The sequence below is a fragment of the Medicago sativa genome, chromosome 1, assembly GCF_051527215.1.
Source record: "Medicago sativa cultivar Bolivia chromosome 1, Bolivia_mono, whole genome shotgun sequence".
Classification (NCBI taxonomy): Eukaryota; Viridiplantae; Streptophyta; class Magnoliopsida; order Fabales; family Fabaceae; genus Medicago; species Medicago sativa.
Window position 1 is genome coordinate 7,265,627 of NC_140749.1, and position 26,762 is coordinate 7,292,388.

General features: G+C 32.1%; 1 protein-coding gene and 1 non-coding gene across 2 annotated transcripts; both read left to right on the forward strand.

Annotated features, from left to right (window-relative positions):
* Positions 1-1,507: 1,507 nt before the first annotated feature.
* On the forward strand, positions 1,508-1,615 carry LOC146952192 (small nucleolar RNA R71). Its single transcript, XR_015025185.1, has one exon. It is a non-coding gene; the product is annotated as a small nucleolar RNA R71 (small nucleolar RNA).
* Positions 1,616-14,716: 13,101 nt separating this feature from the next.
* On the forward strand, positions 14,717-21,459 carry LOC146952193 (uncharacterized). Its single transcript, XM_085758652.1, has 2 exons — positions 14,717-15,937; positions 21,208-21,459. The coding sequence occupies exons 1-2, from the start codon at positions 14,920-14,922 to the stop codon at positions 21,219-21,221; spliced, it is 1,032 nt and encodes a 343-aa protein (XP_085614778.1). The 5' UTR covers positions 14,717-14,919; the 3' UTR covers positions 21,222-21,459.
* The last annotated feature ends 5,303 nt before the right edge of the window (positions 21,460-26,762 follow it).

Below are 26,762 nucleotides of genomic sequence, written 5' to 3' on the forward strand. Positions count from 1 at the left end.
TTTTGAATGAGGGAAAAAAAATAAATTTTTTTTTTTTTTTTTTTAAAAAAAAGTTTTTTTTTTTTTTTTTTTGGCACGGGCCGTGCCACCTTAGGCACGGGCCGTGCCTAGCCTCTGGACCTTAGGCACAATTTTTTTTTTTTTTTTTTTTTTTTTCAAAAAATTTTTTTTTCAATTTTTTTTTTTTTTCAGGTCAATGGCTTCAACTTTCTTTCACTTTTTTGTATCATATTTGGACAAATACCTACAAAATAGATTAAAATAACACAAAACAAACAAAAATAAAAGCAATAAAAATCATGGGTTGCCTCCCACGAAGCGCTTGTTTAGAGTCACTAGCTTGACGATTAGAAGGTGGTTTATCTATCCTATACCCAATCTCTCAGAAAGGGATAATGGCAACAAACTAACATGCTCTCCCAAATCACACATGGCTTTCTCAAATGTTTTATATCCTATGACACAAGGTATGGAAAATCTCTCTGGATCCTTAAATTTAGGTGGCAATTTGTTTGGAAGTATTTCAATAAAATTTCTAAACTGCTCATCTAACTTGGATTTAGCAAACTCTTGTGTTAAAGGAATTTTAGGCTCATGAGATGGTGAAACAAATGGCTTGTCATTCTCTCCTATAGCTTTCTCACTTTGAGGCTTATCACTTCCTATCTCTCGTTCATTGTTCTTAATTTTCACAACGGGGTCCTCTAATTGGTTACCATCCCTAAAAATAATAGCACGTATATGGTCTTTGGGGTTGGTTTCGGTTTGGCTTAGAAGGACTTCGGAGGTTTGAGAGGGAGTAGCCAGCTGTTGGGGTACTTGGGAAGTCTGAGTCTCTATCATCTTACTGTGAGTAACTATGGAGTCTACGTTCAATGTATGTTTGGCAAGAGAGTCCTTCAAAAATTCAGTTTGGTTTTTAAACTCTTGGAGCTGCTCAGATTGATTTATAAGAAAATTTTCTAAAAAAAGTTCCAAGCTGGATTTTTGAGGGACTATTTGGTTGTTTGCATAACTGAGTGGTGTTGTTTCTTGTCCAAAAAGATTTTGAGGGGTTTGAAAAAAAATTTGGTTATTTTTAAACCCTTGATTATATTGAGCATAGTTTACTTGCTCAGGACTTCTAACAACACTACCTAGTTGGCAATCAACGCCAATATGGCCAAATACACCACAAACTTCACAAAGAGGTGATACAGGGGGAGGTGTGACAGCACTAGTATTTATTTTATCAAATTTTTGTGTGAGTGCGTCAACTTTAGCAGCTAGATGATCAAGGGAAGAATTTTCATACATACCTACCTCTTTCTGAGAGGGTGAAGGAGCAACATTAGTGGTGTCCCTTCCGTAGGTCCACTGATAGTGGTTTTGTGCCATGTCCTCGATCAAAGCATATGCTTCTGTGTATGTTTTGTTCATCAGAGCTCCACCTGCAGCTGCATCAACATAAATTTTTGTGGGATACAAAAGGCCATTATAAAAAGTGTGAATAATAAGCCAATTCTCTAAACCATGATGGGGACAAAGTCTAAGCATTTCTTTGAAACGTTCCCACGCATCATAAAGAGATTCTCCATCTTTTTGAGTGAATTGTATGATTTGTTTTCTTAAGTGAACAATTTTAGAATGAGGAAAGAATTGGGCAAGAAAAGTTTGCCTCATTTGTTGCCATGAAGTGATAGAACCAAGCTTTAATGAATTAAACCAAGCACTAGCTCTTCCTCCTAAGGAAAAAGGAAAGTAGTGCAGCCTTACGACCTCTTGGTTTGCATTCACGGTTCCACTGAGTCTTAAAAAAGTTGAAATATGAAAATTCGGATCCTCAGTGGTTGATCCGAAAAATTGATTTTGCTGAACTAACTCAATAAGTTCAGGTTCTATTTCAAAATTGTCATCAACCGTTGGGTACACAATAGCATCGTATGACTCATTTGAAGATGGGATTGCATACTCTATGAGAGTGCATTCCTTAGCCATATCGTTATTATCTTCCCAAGAAGTTAAAGGCAAAAGAAGAAATAGAAAAAGATTTTTTTTTTTTATATATAAAATAAAATAAAATAAAGAGAAAGATTTTTTTTTTATATGAAGTAAATAAAATAAAATAGAATCAAATAAAGATTTTTTTTTTTTTTTAGAAAGAAATATAAAAACAATAAAATAAAATAAAATAAAACAACGAAAAAGATTTTTTTTTTTTATAGTCTAATCACTATTAAAAAGTTAATCAAATTTCAACAACTCCCCGGCAACGGCGCCAAAAACTTGATAGAGCCAAACCGCAAGCGCACGGCCTATCGAAGTAATAGTAGTAAGTAGAGTATCGTTCCGCTAGGGAGTTGTGAATTCAATTAACTTTTAGAGAATGATTAGAAGAGAAGAAAGATTATGAAATAGGGGGTTAATTGCTGAAGATAAATAACAATAATAATAAAAGAGCCTTGGGATTATTGGTTTATCACAATAACAAACCCTTCACTAGACAAGACTCAAACATCTAATTTCATGGTTTACACCTTAATTTCTAAAGACCGGTTTCCCTTAGCCCCTCACCTTTCCGATGAAAGTCCGGTGAGAGTTTACTTCTAGTAACCAAGCCTATTTCACTGACATGATTACTAGAAGATGCATAGAGGATTGAAACTACTCTTTGTCTCAATAATTGCAAAGACTATTTCACTGTTTTGCAATTATTGTCTAGATTCACTTGTTCCAACATCAAAGCTCCGCTCTCGCTTTATGAATTGATGTTTGGGATGATGGATTAACGATTATCAAACCCTCCGCTTTCGCTTCCACAGTTTGATAATTGTTAATCCACATTAAGACGGTGAATCTAGATTAGAAATTAGGGTTACATAGAAATTAGGGTTTAAGCTTGGTTTGTTTAGGATCATGTCATTAGACTTACCAACAATCCCAAGACAAAGAAGTGTCTACTCACTAACGTTCATTGTAGACATAGGGGAAGAAGAGAGAAAGCAATAAAGTAAAAGAACAATAATATAAAAGTGAACTTTTATTCCAAGAACAAAAGATGAATGTTTATGATGGAGTGCTACTCTATTTATAGCTTTACAATTGACTTAGAAACTAAGCTACTATAAGGGCAAAACAGTAAAGCTGCAACGGAGTAACTTGGGCTTGAAGAAAAGCAGCAAAAGTGGTCCTGGAGGGTGGCACGGCCGTGCCACATGTTGGCACGGGCCGTGCCAAGCTTCTGACTTGGTAGAGACATATTTTTGTCTCGTATCTTCGTATTTTTGTATTGTATTTGCTCCAGTCCTCTTTCTTTTGCTCCAAGACACCTTCCACCATATATTCGTTCCTAAAATATAATAAAAGACAATTTAAAGTAAAATATTCTAAAAGGAAATAAAATGCAATAAAATCAAATCAAATCTTAAATAAAACTAAACTAAATAAAGCAATAAAATAGACTATCTATGACTCATCATTCATCCCATGATCTGGCCTATGATTACAATTTCATGACCTATGCGTCTTCGTGCTTTGTTTCGGTTCGTAAATGGTTGGTTTGGCCTGAAAGGGCGTTAATGGCTTGCTAATAGGGAGCTGATGGAACATGGGTCGTTTTTGTGTTGGCAGACGATTCATACGCCTCTTTAAATGCTCTAATTATTTACTTTGTGTTTTTTTACAATTCGGTTTCGCGCTCACACGTGGGTTCGCCAGATTGTCCGCAGTAGTGGATATTTAGCGTTGTTCTTTTATACCACTTTGTATTGAATTATTGTATTATAATATTTATTCAAAATTTATATATCTTATAGATAATAAGAAAAACTATTACTCATTATAACCCACAATTTATCAAATAAACTATTAACATCTATCTAAAATATAAAATTAATATACTTTAGTTGAGTACGTTGTAATAATAATTAAGAAATGTGTTTAGAATAAATAAAGAGGGCACATGTAAGAATCAAATATAATATTGATTAAAATAAATAATCAAATAATTATTTAAAATTTTGTCAATCAATTTACGATTTAAAAAGTAAATTATTTATTAAAAAAATTGGTTACAAAAAGTTTAGTTGAGCTCCGGATGCTCACTAGGGTTATGACAGACCTCAAGCTCATAGAGCATTTGCATTACTACTTATAGATCATCCACCAAAGATGTCATAACATCGACTACAACAATGAAACCCATGATCTTGCGTGTGATTTAACATCTTACCAACTGAGTTAATCTTTATTGTAAATTATCTATTAAATTTGATAAAACCTATGTTGAGTTTGATATAATTTACACTTAAGTTTAATGAAGGATAAAACTAAAAAACAAAGAAATAATTAGAATTAAAATGTAGGATTATATTTAAAAAGAACAAAAAAATCTGTGTTTATATATATATATATATATATATATATATATATATATAATAAATTTTAGTAATAATAATACTAATCTATACTTACTCAAAAAAATACCAATCTATATTGTTTATAAAGAAATAAACCATTAATATCTATTATTTATACCTATAATTTTAATCAAAAACAAACTAATTTAAATCAAAATTTAATAAAAACTATTGTTCGTAATTTATACACATTAGTGCAATAAGAAGAGTTGACGGAAAGGCATGGAGTGCCCGTCTAAACGTTGATAATAATAATAATATCTAATTTTGTAAACATAAATTAATTAAAATTAATATGAAAGGCCGCATGCACTAAAAAAGATAAAAATTTTAGAACTTGAATTAAGATTAAATGAAAAAAATAAAAAATATATGTTAAAATAAAAGTATAAATTTAAAAAATGGTTAATTATAATAAAAATTTATGCATATTTTATTTAAATGTTTATGCTACTTAAAAGTCAAAACATTGAATGAAATATTTAGCAGATATTATCAAATTAATAAATGTTTCTTAAAAAAAATCAAAAAATGTATGTTGGTGAGATTTTATGCTAAATAAAAAATATATTTTGATCAATAAACAAAAGTTAAAATAATTTAGGCATAAAAAAATAAAATACACATATAATAATGTTTTTTAATGAATAAAAAATATATTCATTAAAAAAATGTCTACAAAAACAATAGATATATACAAACAATGACACAACAGGATATGAATGAAAAGCTCATGAGAAATATTAGGGATTGCTGCATTTTAGAGATAATTTGTTAGGTTAAATTGGTGCGCTGCATTTTAGATGAAATTTGTTAGGTTAAATTGCTGCTAACCTAACGCAACATTTTAGAAGGAAGTTATTAGGTTAAGTTGCTGCAGACCTAACAAAATTAGTAAATAAGGATTTTTTTGTGTGGATCTTTTGTAATCTCTTACATATGCTCGTTGATAGTAAATTAGTGAGTTGCTATTCTCCACATATATGTAGGCTACCATATTTTGGGTCGAACTGTGTCAACAAGCAACGATATTATTTTGCTATACTCTATCTTTATTCTTTTAATTGATTATTTGACATTTTATTTACACATAGGTTCGAGGTTTGTTCTTGTTTGAATAATTTTTTTGATGAGTGTTATTTGAACAACCAATTTGGTTGATAACTTATGTGATACCTATAATTTATAAAGAAAAAGTAGGTATTTGTACGGGAACCAAAGTAATAGAGAGATAAAGTAAAAAATAAGTGAGTGTGAGAAAGAAAATTGTCATAAAAATTGTTATCAAATAAATGTTCAAATATCATTTCTCATATATTTTTAGGGTTGATTGAATTTTTATTTGATGTATCATTTAGTTTAGTTGTTATTACTTTGTTTTATTTCTCTTGTTGAATCCTCAACAAATATAATTATATATTTGTGTGTGATTTGCTATATAAATTGAAAAATATGGGACACATAAAATTAGTTTCTTTTATACACATAAATTAGAAATCAAACTCATAACTAGGGATGGCAATTGGACCCAGACCCTATGGGCACCCGCAAAAAATACCCGCTATGGGTAGGGTAAAACCCCGCTTCCATGGGTCCGGGCTTGGGTATGGGTAATTATCCGCAAATTTGAATGGGTATGGGCACGGGTATGGGCACTGTACTACCCAGCCCCGCAACCCGCATGTATGTATTTATATAATATAAGAATAAAAATAATTTTTAATTATAAAAAATTCTCTTTTTTATTTTATTTGAATTGTTCGAATTGTATAATCATCAATTAATGACATTGGTAAACGGCCCAAAGCAATTTGATTATAGTTCAATTTGTGACTATCATAAGTTGAAAGTTCATAAAAACTTGATGCATTTGACGATCATAAGAAAAAATAAATAATTTATTTATTTTTTGTGTACAATTAATTAATTTATTTAACTATTTAAGCCTAACTCCAAAACAGCTTAATGCAACTTGATAAAAACTTTAGTAACAATTTATTATGACTTTAACATGCAACTGCAACTTTTAACGTATAACTGTTGTAAAGTATCTATTTTTTCTTTCTTTCTAGGGATATTTTGGATGTTTTTTTATTTGGCTAAATACTACGATTCATACTATTTTATTAGTTGATTTGAAATTTTTTGGATCATAATTTTATTTCAATTGTGGTTATTTAATTGTCTTTTCATGGTTAAAGTGCGGGTAATGGGTGCGGGTATGAGCACTTAAGTACCCATAGGGTATGGGGAAGGGCACTAAAGTTGTTGCCCACGAGGGTACGGGCTCGGGTACGGGTATTTTTTACAAACGCGGGTATGGGGATGGGCATCATAGTACCCTGCCGATTGGGTACCCATTGCCATCCCTACTCATAACCATATGTTTAAATGTCTAAATCCGTTACCCTTGAATCAATTCAACATTGGTGTGTGAAATGATTTTTTAGTTCTCCCCTCCCAACTTGGACCAACTCTCTTTTTTATATCTGAGTTTTGAATAAATAAATAGAAATAGAAGCAGGTTTCATTCCGACAGAGAGAAGGTAGAAAACAAATTATTAAAAATAAAAAACATATGAATCATTAAATCCGTACGTAAGACAGTTTGAAAAACATGGAGACTAAAACAGTGAAGAGGAAACACTGTATTACACGAATCAAAATCAAATCAAATACAACATAGAGACTTAATTGAAACTGAGAGTTGTTATTTCAATATATTTATGAAACTTTTCCATATGAGGGGGATTACTCAATATAGTCAGTATCAGAGAAGATTAGAAAACACATCTGAAGCAGATATACTTTACTGTAGTTCACTATCAGTTTGAGTTGAGTCTTTTTCTGACCGTGTGCCTTTTTTTTCCACTGTCACCATCACTATGTTCAGTCACATGACCCACAATGATAAACATGAGGAAAATCTTAGGGTCTGTTTGATTCAGCTTATTACCACCCAAAAGCAATTCTCTACGGTGCCAAAAGCAATTCTAGTCAAAAACAACGTGTTTGGTTCAGCTTTTAAGAATTGCTTTTGTCCTCCAAAAGCAATTCTCCATGAAGCTACAAATCTTAGCTTCTAGCTTTTCTAGAATCAATTCTCCTTGAACAACGTGTATAGGTTTGTATATTTTATTATTACAACACGTTATTTTACTTTATTGCCCTTTATCAATTCTCATTCTTTATCAATTCTCCTTTAGCTATGTCTATTTTAGTAATTATACATTCAAAAGAATTCTACATAATTGCATCCAAACATAAATCATTTTGTTTAATCAATTCTACATAATTGTATCCAAACATAAATCAATTCTCTCAGAATCAATTCTGTCAGAATCAATTCTATCAGAATCAATTCTCTCAGAATCAATTATATTCAAAGCTGAACCAAACGGGCACTAAGTTGGGTAATAAACACAATTTTTTTTTTAAGGAAATAAACAAAAATATTTAAAAAAATACTTAAGCACACGTAAATAAGAAAAATTTAAGATAAAAATATGATGTGATTATTTTTTTTATTTGAATGTTCGTTCAAATATTTTTAATTTAAGGTTGTGACTAAATGAAAATTGTTTAAATATCTTATTAATGTTTTATAGAAGATAAATTTCGACAAATGAAGCACATCTCATGCAAAGTTAAAGAGAAACACCAACCAACTTTATTGATGAGTTTCTTAAAAAATATTATTAATGAAATTCAAAATTTGAACTCAAATCACAACATGTCTAAGTAGACGGCCAAAATGTATGTTGTTACGACCTCAAATTCACAACAATGTATTTTCGATGTATAGTCCATTGAATCTTGTGTCATCGGTTATGATTTTTTTTTCCTTTGTAAATGAGTTCCCGGTAATTTGTTTATAAACAATCATTGACTTCGATTTACAAGCTATATGAGACCTTTTAAATGTGTCGGAGCTATAGTCTCCATCAAAGTTGAGGAGGCAAAGGGTCCGTCGACTGGTCATCATTGAGGGCTTTTAGACCCTGGTCCCAAACACAACGGCAATATTTCAATTTTCAACCTCAAGTCTACAATGTAGTTTTAATGTATTATCTGCTTTGTTCATTTGTGAGCTTCCATGGTTTATTGAATTAAGGAGTGTATGTAATATTTATAAACTACTTTTTACATTGATTTTTAAACAATGTGAGGTTTTTGTGTTGTACTAAATTAAATGTTAATAGGGGTCTTTATGATGCATAAACCAAATTGAATTGAACCACAATATATATTATGGTTCAATTCAATTCTTAAAAATCACTTAAAAAAATAGTGGTTAAGTTTTGAAAATAGTTCAATTCAATTTAGATTCGGTCGTTATTCATGATTCACTAGTTTTATACTACGTATTTGTTAATATGTACGCCTAAATTACAAGTTAGCAAATTAAAGAAAATTAAAGATGATATAATTTATTGATCTAATAGTAAAAAGTAGATTTATAAATGATGCATGAGTAATTTATTTTAAGTCAAATACTTATTTTGGTCCTTTAAATTTAACTTAGTTCTTTAAGTTTTAAATAAGTCCTTATTACCCTTTTATAAGAATCTATCCGAAACTTAAAAACTTAAAAACCTACATATATAGGCGTATTAAATTAAAATGACTTGTTTAAAACTTAAATGACATATTGGAAACTTAAAATAAGTTAAATGAATCATTTGAAATTGAACAAATTTAAATTACTATCCCGGTATTTTTTTTCAAACTTAAAATATCAAAATAAGTATTTTATCGTTATTTTTCGTTAAACAACAGAGAAATGATATTTTAAAAATTAGTTTTAAACAATTTTTAGATAATTATCTATCATAGTCATATTATAGTTTTACTCTCACATCTTTTTTTTCTCTCTATCATTTTTAAACAATAAAAAAGAAAAAGAAAATTGTTGCCAAATAATTTTACATATATCATTAACCTAGACAAAAACCATAGTAATTTGTACATGCATTAATCTTTCTGAGTAAGGGGACCCTCCAAGTGTGTCGTTTGATGAAGGGCGCGCGGGAACAGCGCGGGAGCTGTTTCCCAATGCACTGTCACAGCCACTGCCATTGCCATTGCACTTCATATCAATACATTACTGTACTATACTCCACTCCATGCATCTATCTATCATTATTATATTGTCCATTCATTTCCAGGTACATAGTACTCCCTCTGTCTCTTCTCTGCACATACATACTTTGTTTCTAGAGTATATTCATATTTTATATCATATGCTCCGACAAATAAATATTTTTTCAATTTTTATTTCTATTAATCAGTAATAATAATTAAATTCAAATTGTAAGAATAATAAAATCATGATGGTCCATTTTTTGTTGTCAAATTTCAATTGCAGAAATTATACCCTTCAAGCAAGATATATATATATATATATATATGGGTTATGATAGAAGACACCTTTTGTGAAGGTGTCTTTTATCAAGTTACTCTATGAGCATTTGCGAAAAGACACCAACTTACTTTTATGAAGGTGTCTTTTAGCAAAGTTATAACTAAAAAGTGAAAATCACACCTTAAGGTGTGACTTGATAAAAGACACCACCAAAGGGTGGCTTGTAACATAACCATATATATATATATATATATATATATATATATATATATATATATATATATATATATATATATATATATATATATAGGATTTGCTAGAACACACCAACTAGTTTTTATGTGAGAGTGTTTTAGCAAGCTACACCTTAAGGTGTATTTAACTACTTTTTAGTTATAACTTGCTAAAACACACCTTCTAAAAAATAAGTGGGTGTATCCTAGCAAATGCCTATAGGAGTTGCTAACATACACCCACTTATTTTTTTTAGAAGGTGTGTTTTAGCAACATTCACCTTAAGGTGTATTTAACAACTTTTTAGTTATATCTTTGCTAAAACACACCTTAATAAAAACTAGTGGGTGTATCCAAGCAAACCCTTATATATATATATATATATATATATATATATATATATATATATATTTGCTCTTATAGGAAAGCTTCCCAAATTAAAGCCTCTTTAGCAAGTCACTAATCTATATAATATAAATTTACCACCTATTCCAAGACCTCTTCTCTTCTTTTCTTGACAAGTGTCACCATTTTTAAAGGTTTTAAAGTTTCATTTAACTAGCGACATGTGCTGCTCTAATCTTCTTCTATTCTAATGTTTTATTTATGGAAATGTTATAATTCAATGTTTTTTTTTGGAAGACCAATTATATTGTGTTATTATATGTTATTTTTTTATGGAAATGTTACAATTCAATGTTTTTTTTTTTTGGAAGACCAATGATATTGTATTATTATATTATTTGAATAATCGTGTAATGTAGTGTTTAGTTATCATATATTTTATAGCTGGTATTAAGGAATGAAATTTTAACGAGATTGTTTTATAAAATATGATATTTCAATTATAACATAAAAATACGTGCAGAATAAAAAAAATATCGTTGAAAATAAAAGGTTAACCCACGCTGATATTTATCCCTGTGCTAAAATAAACGTTAAACTTTCTCTAAAAAAAAAATTAGCCTTAAATTTGAGTTTAAATTTTAGAAATCAATCATTTCGAATTCAAAAAATACAAATTTTAATCAAATAATTTAATTTTTTTTTTTTTTTGCTAAGCAGGGAGACAGACAGACATTAGGAGGCAACACCGACATCCCAACGAGGTTGGCACCCCGGGACGCCTTCATCCTATGCCTTCCAATCTCTAAAATTTATTAAAAAAAGGGAAAAAAAATATATACAAGGAGAGGGGGGACTAGGCCAAAACCCTCATTGAAAAAGTAATTTAATTTAGTAATTTAATTTTTTTTAATAAACAAATAATTTAAATTAAAATATTTGAATGCAGAGATTAAAATAAAACAAGTAATGGAATAATTATTTAAATGTTAAAGAGATAAATAATTGATGTATGTTAAATAATAAAAATATGATTTGATAAGAGTGTAACTTTTTAAAATAATTTTAATTAGATTTGGTAATAACCATTAATTTTTTATATAATTTGAATTAACATGTTCTTTTTTAAGATAATATACTTTTGTTTCTATTTTCAAATGTATATTGTATAGTAATAATACCGTATAACAGTGTTTATTCAAAACAAAACAAAAATAATGTTATACATTTCTTAATTTTTATTTTTGTAATAATAATAATCATGATGTTGGACAAATTATTTTTTTAACAAATGATGTGAAACAATTGATTTGGTTGTAATTATGTCAAAGATATTTTATTCAAAGTGGCATTAAAACAATTAAACACAATATGATTTGATTTTCCTTAATAATAAGGAAAAACTTCCCCTCAAAAAAAAAAAAGGGAAAGATCATATGTAAGAGATGCATATAGAAGTCGACCGAAAAAATAGCAAATCGATGAAATAAAATTGATTAAAAAGGGTAGGAAAAAAATAGTAAGACTTATGTTAGAGAATATATGTAACCGAAAATTAAAAATGACCGCGTGTAATTTACTCTCATGCCAAATTAGATCCATTTAGTTTACCAAATTACCCTTTAGAAATTACTATAAATTAGACCTATGGCTTCACCAATTTTCACATCACAAATCACAACCTTGCCTCTTTTTCTGTTTGTTTAGTTTTTTCCTTTGTTTTTTCGTTGTTCATCTTTTTGTTTGTTTTATTATTTTTTTGATTCAATCGAGTATGATGCTCATTGAATTCGTTGCCGATATATGTCGTTCACATAAAGAAATTTGAAGTATCAATGATCGAATCATGTGGTTGATTTTCTTAGAATTTTTTTTTTGCTTAAATTTGTTGGATTTATTATTTATACCTTAACATAATGTTTACATTGGGAACAAATTTATTATATTTAGTACTTTTAGATTAATTCAATTGTAGCAAACTACATTTTTATCATAATTGTTCTATTGCCCTATTATATATTATTATTCGTACGTTAAATATTTTTTTTATATAGACTGCAGTAGTTGCTCAAAAAAAATATAGAATGTACTAATATCAAATATGATATAATCCCGTAAAATAGTGCAATTATTTAAGTGCATTAAGGAGAGATGGCTGCAAATAAGTAATACTAAGTAGTAATATAAACCGGTAACAAAAAAAGTACTGTAACGCCCGTCTTAATTATTCGATTATTTAAAAATATATTTATATATATGATTTACGTGATTTTCATGATTGATATGTGTGAATTTTATGATTCATGAAGTTGAGTGGGTTATATGATTTATAACTGCATAATGTGGAGTATTTTGTTGTGGTGAAGTTGCTATGTTGTTATGACTTATTTTATTATTAAATAAAATAAGATTTGATAAATAAAATAAAAATATGAAAAATTGGGCTGTGATGTGAGATGAGCAATTAGTAGTGATAAGAGTAATTAGAAGAGATAAATAGACAACAAAAGTTAGAAAACGGAATACGTACGTTTTTGGAGAAAAAGGGAGAAAAGTCAGAAAAGAGGAGAACTAGAGGGAGAGCTGCGATTCTGCTATTATCAGGTAAGGGTGAGACTAATTTTCATTACTATTAAGGGTATGATTCTATAGGATGAATTTGGCATGATTAGGTTAAGTTTTGGTTAGAATTGGGAATTAGGTTTAAGACCGAATTGGATGATTGAATCATGAAAAGATGTTAGGTTGATGCTAAATTAGTGTACAGAACTTAGTTATACCATAAGATGATAATTAGATGTTGAATTGAGGTTAGAATTAGGAGATTAAGTGAAAAGTTGGAATTTTTAGGTTTCTGGCCGTACTGACATTCATCGCTCGCACCTGCGAGCAAGAACACTCGCATCTGCGAGCTAGAACCCGGAACTCGCAACTGCGAGCAATGCAACTCGCAATTGCGAGTGACCTGTAAGCTCGCAACTGCGAGCAGAATAACTCGCCACTGCGAGTAAATACGTAGGAACCCAGAATGCACACTTTGCTCGCCATTGCGAGTGAAGTTACTCGCAACTGCGAGTTAGGCTGTTAGTTGCCCAAAATTGTCCCGATGCGATCCTTTCGCACGTATAGTCTTGAGCTGACCTTAGAAGTAAGAATGAGGGTGATTTAGAATGTTTCTAGATGTTACAGAAGTCTGTTTATATGACTGAAATGATTAGTAATGTTGCATGAATAATGTTATGATGTTTTTATGATATTTATGTTGATGTAATCCATTCCTTTAATGATGTTGAGATATTCCAACACTGTTATATGTTGTAAATCTGTTGCTGTTCATTGCTGCTGACCTTTAATGTCTTGAGATTGCATGAGTCGGTCTATGTTGCAAGAAATTAAGAAGTTGTCCATGATTATGAGTCGTATGAGTCGTTCATGATGTCGTCTAAGTTGCTGGAAGTTTGAGTCCATTGCATACTCATTAAAGTTGGGGGCTTTAGGCCCGGCAGCCTTTGTGCTCATTAAAGTTGGGGGCTTTAGGCCCGGCAGCCTTTGTGCTCATTAAAGTTGGGGGCTTTAGGCCCGGCAGCCTTTGTGCTCATTAAAGTTGGGGGCTTTAGGCCCGGCAGCCTTTGTGCTCATTAAAGTTGGGGGCTTTAGGCCCGGCAGCCTTTGTGCTCACACGTTGAAGAGCCTATTATGCTCATTTGTTGTTGATTGGTACCACATGCATTTGCATATCAAGAAGTTCATGATGCTAAGTTGTCAAGTTGTTGTTGAGTTGATAGAGTTGCATGGTCTAAGATGAGTTGTGTTGTCGAGTTGATGTTGAGTTGATAGAGTTGCATGGTCAAAGATGAGTTGTGTCGTCAAGCTGAGTGTTAAGTTGATTATGATTGGTGATGAAAATTAGTAATGATATTTGATGATCGTATTGTTATGAAAAGAAAAATATACTGATTGTTAATTGTTGATATGTTATTAATGTTTAAGTTGTTAAATGCATTTTATTGGATTATATGCTTAATGTATTGATTATGAAATCTCACCCCTTCTGCGTATATGTTGCCTCGACCGTGGGTAATGTGCAGGTAATAAAGATTAGAGGCGTTTGTGAGTGGACTCCTCAGTCGGTGTCTAGGTGCTCTGATACGTAACGGGATGGGGGCTTGCTTTTACTTCTATTCCTTACGTGTCTCTTTTATGAACTAATTTATGAGATTTTCCAATAAGGCCTGCGTGCCAAGACTTTAAAATGTTGAACTACTTTCCGCTGCAATAGTTTAAGATATTTCATGATGTTGAATTTGAAAGATAATCATTATTATCCATTTTATGATTTAAATGAAGTATGTGACACTCCGTTGTGATCAAAATACTCTGATTTTAAATGAAATTTTTATGTTGGGAAAACGGGGTGTTACAATTGGTATCAGAGCAGGTCGGTCCGTCCGGCCAAGTAGTGAGTCGAGTTGTGTCCTTAGCAGTTGGAATACCACTATTATGATATTCTAAACGTTGTGTGTTGTGCAGAGAAGAGACCTGGAGGCTGCGAATCTTATTTGCTATAAGAGGACTAGAATGGCTGGAAGAAATGATGCTGCGATTGCTGCTGCTTTGGAAGCTGTAGCCCAAGCTGTGGGACAACATCCAAATGCTGGTGCTGGTGCGAATGCTGATGTGAGAATGTTGGAGACCTTTCTGAGAAATCATCCTCCTACCTTCAAAGGAAGGTACGACCCTGATGGAGCACAGACGTGGCTCAAGGAGGTTGAGAGAATTTTCAGAGTTATGCAATGTACTGATGATCAGAAGGTGCGTTTTGGAACGCATATGCTGGCTGAGGAAGCTGATGACTGGTGGGTGAGCCTCCAACCTACCCTAGAGCAGGATGATGCAGTTATTACTTGGGTTGTGTTCAAGAGAGAATTCCTAAACAGATATTTTCCTGAGGATGTTCGCGGGAGAAAAGAGATCGAGTTCCTTGAGCTAAAGCAAGGAAACATGTCGGTGACGGAGTATGCAGCAAAGTTTGTGGAGCTGGCTCAGTTCTATCCACACTACACGGGGGACAATGCTGAGTTCTCCAAGTGTATCAAGTTTGAGAATGGTTTGCGTGCTGATATTAAGCGAGCCATTGGTTACCAACAGATCCGTGACTTTTCTGCTTTGGTGAGCAGATGCAGAATCTATGAAGATGACAGCAAAGCTCATTATAAGATTATGAGTGAGAAGAGGGGTAAGGGCCAACAAAGTCGCCCAAAGCCTTACAGTGCTCCTGCTGACAAAGGAAAAGGGAGAGCTAATGATGAGAGGAGGTCTAATAAGAAGGATGCTGGTGCTGAGGTTGTTTGTTACACTTGTGGCGAGAAAGGCCATAAGAGTACTGCTTGTACTAAGGATATTAAACGGTGCTTTCGTTGTGGCAGTAAAGGACATACACTTGCAGAGTGTAAGCATGCGGACATTGTGTGTTTTAACTGCAAAGAAGAGGGTCATATTGGGTCTCAGTGTACAAATCCGAAGAAGACTCAGACTAGAGGGAAAGTGTTTGCTTTGACTGGTACTCAGACTGAAAATGAGGATCGTTTGATCAGAGGTACTTGTTATATTAACAATACTCCTTTAGTTGCTATTATTGATACTGGTGCTACACATTGTTTTGTTGCTTTTGATTGTGCTTCTAAGTTGGGTCTTGCTGTGTCTGATATGAGTGGAGAAATGGTCGTCGAAACTCCAGCTAAGGGTTCGGTGACTACTTCTCTTGTTTGCTTGCGATGTCCTTTGTCTATGTTTGATCGTGATTTTGAGATTGATTTAGTTTGTCTGCCTCTGAGTGGAATGGATGTAATTCTTGGTATGAACTGGTTAGAGTACAACCATGTTCTCATTAACTGTTTTAGTAAAACGGTGCGTTTCTCTTCTGCCGAAGAGGAAAGTGGAGCAGAATTTTTGTCTACTAAGCAGCTGAAACAATTGGAGCGTGATGGGATCTTGATGTTTTCCTTGATGGCATCCTTATCATTGGAGAATCAAGCAGTGATTGATAAGTTGCAAGTGGTGTGTGATTTTCCTGAAGTTTTCCCTGATGAAATCCCTGATGTACCACCGGAAAGAGAAGTTGAATTTTCTATTGACCTTGTTCCGGGAACGAAGCCTGTGTCTATGACACCTTACCGTATGTCAGCTTCTGAGTTGGCTGAGTTGAAGAAACAGTTGGAGGATTTGCTAGATAAGAAGTTCATTAGACCGAGTGTTTCACCTTGGGGAGCGCCGGTATTGTTGGTTAAGAAGAAAGATGGAAGTATGAGGTTGTGCATTGATTATCGACAACTGAATAAAGTAACTATAAAGAATAGATATCCACTTCCTAGAATTGATGATTTGATGGACCAGCTGGTGGGTGCACGTGTGTTCAGCAAGATTGATTTAAGGTCGGGTTATCATCAGATTAAAGTAAAAGATGAAGATATGCAGAAGACGGCCTTTAGGACGCGATATGGTCATTATGAATATAAGGTGATGCCTTTTGGTGTGAGTAACGCGCCTGGCGTGTTTATGGAGTATATGAATCGCATTTTCCATGCATTTTTGGATCGCTTTGTGGTTGTGTTCATCGATGATATTTTGATTTACTCTAAGACAGAAGAAGAACATGCAGAACATTTGAAAATTGTTTTGCAAGTGCTGAAAGAGAAGAAGTTGTATGCTAAATTGTCCAAGTGTGAATTCTGGTTGGACGAGGTAAGTTTTCTGGGCCATGTTATTTCTAGTAGTGGTATTGCAGTTGATCCATCTAAAGTTGAAGCAGTATCACAATGGGAGACTCCTAAATCGGTTACAGAGATTAGAAGCTTTTTGGGTTTGGCAGGATACTATCGAAGATTTATAGAAGGATTTTCTAAGTTGGCACTTCCGTTAACACAGTTGACGTGTAAAGGTAAAACCTTTGTGTGGGATGTTCATTGTGAGAACAGTTTTAATGAATTGAAGAAGCGTTTGACGACGGCTCCAGTTTTGATTTTGCCAAAACCTGATGAACCTTTTGCAGTGTATTGTGATGCGTCCAAATTGGGCTTAGGCGGTGTACTTATGCAAGATGGTAAAGTTGTTGCTTATGCATCAAGACAGTTGAGAACTCATGAACGAAACTATCCTACTCATGACCTTGAGTTAGCTGCAGTCGTATTTGTCCTTAAGATTTGGAGACATTACTTGTATGGTTCGAGATTTGAGGTGTTTAGTGATCACAAGAGCTTGAAGTATTTGTTTGATCAGAAAGAATTGAATATGCGACAGCGACGGTGGCTCGAATTGTTGAAGGATTATGACTTTAGTTTGAATTACCATCCGGGTAAAGCTAATGTTGTTGCGGATGCCTTAAGTAGGAAGAGTTTACATATGTCTGCTATGATGGTGAAGGAATTTGAGTTACTTGAACAGTTTAGAGATATGAGCTTAGTTTGTGAAATGTCGTCTCGGAGCGTTAAGTTAGGAATGCTGAAAATTGATAACGATTTCTTGAAAAGTATTAGAGATGCACAGAAGGTTGATGTTAAGTTTGTGGACTTGTTGGTTGCTAGTAATCAAACTGAAGATGGTGACTTTAAAGTCGATGATCAAGGTGTGTTGAGGTTCCGAGGCAGGATTTGTATTCCAGACAATGATGAGATAAAAAAGATGATTCTGGAAGAGAGTCATAGGAGTAGCTTGAGCATTCATCCGGGAGCTACAAAGATGTATCATGATTTAAAGAAGCTGTTTTGGTGGTCAGGATTGAAACGTGATGTGGCACAATTTGTGTACTCTTGTTTGATTTGTCAGAAGTCGAAGGTGGAGCATCAGAAACCTGCTGGGTTGATGACACCGTTAGATGTACCAGAATGGAAATGGGATAGTATATCCATGGATTTTGTGACAAGTTTACCGAATACTCCTAAGGGAAATGACGCCATTTGGGTGATTGTTGACAGATTGACGAAGTCGGCACATTTCCTTCCGATTAATATTAGTTTTCCTGTGGCTCAGTTGGCAGAGATTTATATTCGAGACATAGTGAAGTTGCATGGTGTTCCTTCAAGCATCGTGTCAGATAGAGATCCAAGATTTACTTCTAGATTTTGGAAGAGTTTGCAAGAGGCTTTAGGCTCTAAGTTGAGATTGAGTTCGGCTTATCATCCTCAAACAGACGGTCAGTCGGAAAGAACGATTCAGTCACTCGAAGACTTGTTGAGAGTTTGTGTACTTGAGCAAGGTGGAACTTGGGATAGTCATCTTCCGTTGATAGAGTTCACTTATAATAACAGCTATCATTCAAGTATTGGGATGGCACCTTTCGAGGCTTTGTATGGTCGGAGGTGTAGGACTCCGTTGTGTTGGTTTGAGACCGGTGAAAGTGTGGTTCTAGGACCAGAAATTGTTCAACAGACTACTGAGAAGGTGAAGATGATTCAAGAGAAGATGAAAGCGTCGCAGAGTCGACAGAAGAGCTACCATGATAAGCGTAAGAAAGACCTTGAGTTTCAAGAGGGAGACCATGTGTTCTTGAGAGTTACTCCAACGACCGGTGTCGGTCGTGCATTGAAGTCAAAGAAATTGACTCCAAAGTTTATTGGTCCTTATCAGATATCCGAGAGAATTGGCACGGTGGCTTATAGAGTTGGCTTACCACCGCATTTATCGAATTTGCACGATGTGTTTCATGTGTCGCAGCTGAGGAAATATGTTCCAGACCCATCCCATGTGATTCAGAGTGATGATGTGCAAGTTAGAGACAACCTTACGGTGGAGACCTTACCCTTGAGGATTGATGATCGCAAGATGAAGACGTTGAGAGGCAAGGAGATACCTCTAGTGAGAGTTGTTTGGAGTGGAACGACTGGTGAAAGCCTGACATGGGAGCTAGAGAGTAAGATGATGGAGTCTTATCCAGAGTTGTTTGCTTGAGGTAAATTTTCGAGGACGAAAATTCTATAAGTTGGGGAGAGTTGTAACGCCCGTCTTAATTATTCGATTATTTAAAAATATATTTATATATATGATTTACGTGATTTTCATGATTGATATGTGTGAATTTTATGATTCATGAAGTTGAGTGGGTTATATGATTTATAACTGCATAATGTGGAGTATTTTGTTGTGGTGAAGTTGCTATGTTGTTATGACTTATTTTATTATTAAATAAAATAAGATTTGATAAATAAAATAAAAATATGAAAAATTGGGCTGTGATGTGAGATGAGCAATTAGTAGTGATAAGAGTAATTAGAAGAGATAAATAGACAACAAAAGTTAGAAAACGGAATACGTACGTTTTTGGAGAAAAAGGGAGAAAAGTCAGAAAAGAGGAGAACTAGAGGGAGAGCTGCGATTCTGCTATTATCAGGTAAGGGTGAGACTAATTTTCATTACTATTAAGGGTATGATTCTATAGGATGAATTTGGCATGATTAGGTTAAGTTTTGGTTAGAATTGGGAATTAGGTTTAAGACCGAATTGGATGATTGAATCATGAAAAGATGTTAGGTTGATGCTAAATTAGTGTACAGAACTTAGTTATACCATAAGATGATAATTAGATGTTGAATTGAGGTTAGAATTAGGAGATTAAGTGAAAAGTTGGAATTTTTAGGTTTCTGGCCGTACTGACATTCATCGCTCGCACCTGCGAGCAAGAACACTCGCATCTGCGAGCTAGAACCCGGAACTCGCAACTGCGAGCAATGCAACTCGCAATTGCGAGTGACCTGTAAGCTCGCAACTGCGAGCAGAATAACTCGCCACTGCGAGTAAATACGTAGGAACCCAGAATGCACACTTTGCTCGCCATTGCGAGTGAAGTTACTCGCAACTGCGAGTTAGGCTGTTAGTTGCCCAAAATTGTCCCGATGCGATCCTTTCGCACGTATAGTCTTGAGCTGACCTTAGAAGTAAGAATGAGGGTGATTTAGAATGTTTCTAGATGTTACAGAAGTCTGTTTATATGACTGAAATGATTAGTAATGTTGCATGAATAATGTTATGATGTTTTTATGATATTTATGTTGATGTAATCCATTCCTTTAATGATGTTGAGATATTCCAACACTGTTATATGTTGTAAATCTGTTGCTGTTCATTGCTGCTGACCTTTAATGTCTTGAGATTGCATGAGTCGGTCTATGTTGCAAGAAATTAAGAAGTTGTCCATGATTATGAGTCGTATGAGTCGTTCATGATGTCGTCTAAGTTGCTGGAAGTTTGAGTCCATTGCATACTCATTAAAGTTGGGGGCTTTAGGCCCGGCAGCCTTTGTGCTCATTAAAGTTGGGGGCTTTAGGCCCGGCAGCCTTTGTGCTCATTAAAGTTGGGGGCTTTAGGCCCGGCAGCCTTTGTGCTCATTAAAGTTGGGGGCTTTAGGCCCGGCAGCCTTTGTGCTCATTAAAGTTGGGGGCTTTAGGCCCGGCAGCCTTTGTGCTCACACGTTGAAGAGCCTATTATGCTCATTTGTTGTTGATTGGTACCACATGCATTTGCATATCAAGAAGTTCATGATGCTAAGTTGTCAAGTTGTTGTTGAGTTGATAGAGTTGCATGGTCTAAGATGAGTTGTGTTGTCGAGTTGATGTTGAGTTGATAGAGTTGCATGGTCAAAGATGAGTTGTGTCGTCAAGCTGAGTGTTAAGTTGATTATGATTGGTGATGAAAATTAGTAATGATATTTGATGATCGTATTGTTATGAAAAGAAAAATATACTGATTGTTAATTGTTGATATGTTATTAATGTTTAAGTTGTTAAATGCATTTTATTGGATTATATGCTTAATGTATTGATTATGAAATCTCACCCCTTCTGCGTATATGTTGCCTCGACCGTGGGTAATGTGCAGGTAATAAAGATTAGAGGCGTTCGTGAGTGGACTCCTCAGTCGGTGTCTAGGTGCTCTGATACGTAACGGGATGGGGGCTTGCTTTTACTTCTATTCCTTACGTGTCTCTTTTATGAACTAATTTATGAGATTTTCCAATAAGGCCTGCGTGCCAAGACTTTAAAATGTTGAACTACTTTCCGCTGCAATAGTTTAAGATATTTCATGATGTTGAATTTGAAAGATAATCATTATTATCCATTTTATGATTTAAATGAAGTATGTGACACTCCGTTGTGATCAAAATACTCTGATTTTAAATGAAATTTTTATGTTGGGAAAACGGGGTGTTACAAGTACTCCGTCCCATTTTAAATGACATAATTTAAAAATATATATTGTTTACATAATATAATTTGATCATATTTTTGTACTAATATATAAAGACAAAATATAGTATATAAGATGTTGGATTCGTCTCGATTAATATTTTTAAAATATCAATTTTTCATAATTTTTTTAATAGATTATTAAAGATATTTAAAGATATTTACGGATGGAGTAATATAGACCGTTTCATTAAGCAAAAGCCTACAAAATATCTTTGTAATTTATTATCGCCGAATAAAACAAATAAAAGGCTTTAGTGACATTTTTTATTTTGTTTTGACATATTAATGACGTTGATATTACTACATTAAAATCAGTACACCTTCACTACCAAAAAGATTAGTACACCTTTCGTCTCATTTTTTTTTTATGACATTAAAGCAAGGATGTTAAATTTTACTTGACAACATGAGCTATGTCGTTTTCACAATTAACTAATATTAGTCAAATTATTTTCTACATTCATGAAAAAAAGTATACATTTGGTTTTTGAACACATTTACAATTTTTCACACAAATTAAATAGATATGTACATCATGAGTATTTTTTTTTAATAAAGATGTACCTCATGAGTATTTGTTTCCCCTAAAAAAATCATGAGTATTTTTTTTCTTTCTAATTTAATCGTACAAATTGTTGATAATTAATGTACCATTTAATTGTCAATTACTACATCCATGGAATTTTTTTTGTGATTGCTTCATACATGCTGGCTATAAATATTGTGTTTGAAGCTCACACTTTTTACACCATTTTAAGTTACAACTCACAATTTTCATATCACTACTATACATTGTGCTTTTTGGTTTCAACATTCTCACTCAATTTCGAGATTCATACTAAAATTTTGAAAATTTTCTCGAGATCATTCTTTTATTTTATTCATTTTTACTTCTTATTCTCATTTTTTTCTTCTTAGATCTAATTCTTAAGACTGGATCAATTTCTAATATTTTTTCATAGGTACAACAATTAAACAAACTTCTCTCTGTTTTTCTTTGTCAATTATTCTTGATCTTCATTCACTTTCTATTTAGTTGTTGCAGAAGTGGATCTCAAACGTTGAATGTGATGAAAGAATCAACATATGGTTTGAACTTTGAAGAAATTGGATTAAACACTTTGATTAGAATGGATGTATTTTATTAGTTTTTTAAGCAATGATTATTCTTTTGTACAACTATTCATCTAATTAGTTTTAGAGATATAATCTGTTTTTGTAAATGATAGATATTTCACATTCCAAATAGTAGTTTTTCTATAGATTAATGATTATGTTGTACTTTCAACTTTGATGTGCATCTACGAAAAAATGTAAGAATTGTCATATGTTCATTATGAGTTTTTTCTTAATATTATAATATTGATAAGATCTTATTGCATATTATAGAAATTTGTTATTTGCTTCTTTGTAATTTGTTATTCAAAGAAATTAATGAGCACCAAAATACAATTATAGATCTTCTTTTTAAGAGACATGGAACATCGTGGTTCAAATCTTTCGCCTATGACTTTGTGTGGGACGTGAATAGAGACAAACTTTCTAAATCTTTAGAAATGGTTTTAATGAATCAATAAAATTGGCTTGCAGTTTTGATTTTTAACTTTTGAACTTTTTAGTAGTTTACATTATTGGTGATTTATTCAATATTTTTGTTGAATTTTAGATTTTTTAATGATTTTCGATTTTAGTTTTTTACTAATATTTGACTTTAAAATTGAAAACTGTTCCATCTATAATAAAAATTATCAAGATTGGTTTTTTTTTCCCATACCATTTTGTTTCATCCGATGGTAATAATCTTCATAGAAATGAGAAAAATAATATCATTAAAATAAAACAATATAAAATACTATCCTTCAACAAAAAAATGTTATTGAACCGTTTTTTTTTGTTAAAAAATGATATTGAACCATTTTTTTTGTCAAAAAGAAGTTATTGAACCGTTTATATTAAACCGTTTTATGTTGATTTTTTTTTTATAAGTCAAGAGCAAAATGAGTTTTATGTTGAATTAAAATAGACTATCCATTTATGTCGAACTGTTTTATTCATAATGATATTGATAATCCATGTAGGATATATGGTACACGTTAAATGTCCATTTTTTTCTCATGGCAGTGCTATCCATTTAGCAATTAAAATATACCCATATAACTTTGCATTTTAAGTTAAATCACAATGAGCACAATTCCTTTTAAAAAAATTAAAGCACAATTATTGCATTATTGTTAACCACAACTTTTAAAGCTAATATTTTTTCCAAGGAAATGATTAATGAGTAAATATTTACTATTCAATAGACATTATTATTGATCAAAACTTTTAATGCGGTTGAAGTGTTACATATATTTTCAGACACTGTTAATATTTTAATTTTAATAAATAAAATAGAAGATGGTATATATTTTTTTTAAAAAAAACGAGATTAAATTTATCATCGACAAAAAAACATAGACATTTGTTGTTTGTTATAAGAACCAAATAAACCTCACCCTTTTATATCCTAAACGGATTATCCTACGATTCAAAATATTCACCCTTCAAAGTATTTTTTATAATATAAATCCTAAATTAATCGATATATGTACCATTCTAGGTATATATTTTACATTAATATTTTTTTATTAGTTTAATTTTTTTTCCAAGTACCAAAATTTATAAGGAACCATTGTTTTAATGGACATTTAACGAGGAAATATTCATCATTCAATAGGCATTACCATTGTCTTAGTCCTTTAATGAGAAAATATTCACCATTCAATAGACATTACCATTTTATCTCTTGAACAAGTATAAATAAAAATACTTTGATTTTTCTAAAATTCAAATCATTTTTAATCTAAGGTACATGGTTAAAATGATTTTGATATTTATTTTTAAATTTGTTAAGATTTTAAATATTATAGTTATATAATTTTTTTTTTCATATTAAAAGAAACCTATGAAGGAAGACAAATATCTAAGAGAATCATAAGCAATTTAAATGATATGATCAAATTGTAATATTTTCAATAAATATTAATTATAATGAATACTTTCCTTAACGAGTAATGATGTTTTTCAAATAAGGACATTCTCATTATTGTCAAATTTTAATAATTATAATTATAATAATAAATAAAAAATTCAATTTTTTATAACTATAATTATACATTAATAGATTAAAATATTAAGTATTATTAAAATAAAAATGGAAAACCAGTCCATTTCATTTTATCACAAGTTGATATAATTTGTTGATTTCTCTTTAATGTCCAAGTTCTATCTTTTTACCACCAGACCAAACATTTACAAATGTATTACATTAATATATTATTTGTTGATTTTTTTAAAAAAAATATGATATTTTATATCATTCTTATGAGTGTGTGTGTGTGTCCATGGGCGGATGCACCATATGGTTTGGTGTGACTATAATCACGCCAAATTTTTTCTAAAAATACTTACATGTGAAAGATATCTACAAGATAACTGTAGAATTGCAAGTTTAGAAAATTGGTCAAACCATTTGTGATTATATATACTTGGTGTTTCATACATGTTGTTGCATCCACGCCTATAGGTGTTCACAGGATGGATCGGTTTTCATTGTAATCTATTACCCGATGAAATGAAGTTTCGTTAGGTTGGATCAATAAATAATTACACATAACTTTTTAAAATTTTTTTTCAAAAAGTTACAAAATATCACAAAAGTATGGATAATATTTAGAGATTTGCATGTTACATATTAATATATTTCTACATTCGGTACGGGTTCGAAGTGTGTATCTATATCTTTAAAGACTTGCTAATCATAATAGGAACATGGGCTACCATAGACCTTATAGGAAAAACCATTTTCAAAAGGTGAATTTGACAATAGTAAATAATTTTTTTTTAAATGTCAATGTAATATATTCTTGGGGTAAATATTATCATGTTGGAGAGATTCAAACAATTGTTCTTTTTCTGATGACAAATGTTAGTAATTAGTTGTTAAATTAATATTTACTCTTTTATTTGAGTTTGACCCGGTACCTTCAACTCCTTATTCCTTAACTCAAATCATTTGAACTACTCAACCCCCAAAACAATTTATTAGTTAGGATAAAAGTATTAGTTTAAAAAATATATATATATATTTGTAAACTACATATATAAACTTTATATTTGTAAAAGTAAATATCTTAATACAACTGTATAATATTTTTTACAAAAACTACCAATATTACAAGTTATAGTTTTTGTCAAAAAGCTTTATAATTTATATTAAAGTTATTTTAAATTTATATTGATTTATATATCAAATAACTTAAATACTCGCTAACTTTGTGTAAATTAGTTTTCGATTTAAAATAGTATTTTATAAAACATTAATAAATACGTTAATTCCTTGAGTAAAAAAAAAATAAGTACGTTAATTTCCCGTGCTTAGCATGGGTATCACATTAGCTTATCATTGAGAAACATCGATCAGGCCAATGGACTGTGTAATGGTACGAGGCTGACAGTTACACATCTAGGGAAGAGCACGATAGCTGCTACCGTAATAACAGGAAAAAGGGCAGGTACCAGGGTATTCATTCCCAGGAATGGATGAATCTTATTCTGAGTGATCCAGGACTACCCTTCAAATTCAGGCGCAGACAATCTCCATTGACACTTTGTTTTGCAATGACAATAAATAAAAGTCATGGTCAATCTTTATCTCGAATGGGAGTTTATCTTCCTAACCCGTGTTCACGGATGGACAACTCTATGTCGCTGTCTCTCGAGTTAATTCTAGAAAAGGTTTGAAGCTGCTCATCTTGGATGAAGATAATAATGTTTGCAAGGAGACCACAAATGTTGTGTATCGTGAAGTTTTTTCAAAAAGTATGATCGTTGATTATGTTTTAGAATTGTTGTTGCTATAATTTAGAAAACTAAAGTTGCGTATAGTTTGGAAGTCGTTTTTTTTAATTTCTTTGTAAGGCGTACTGGTCATTACAGGACATGCAATTTCTATATAAGCAGATCCTCCTACCATTGACTTTTAATTGATGCACTTTTCAGGTATAACAATCCGCGAAACTTTTTTTTTACATCGTTGTTACCCTAAAATACAATATTTACTAGACATGGCAACAAACCCATCCCCTGCCAGACCCAGCCGCCCCGCCCCGAATTTAACGGGGAAAATCCGATTTAACCGGGTGC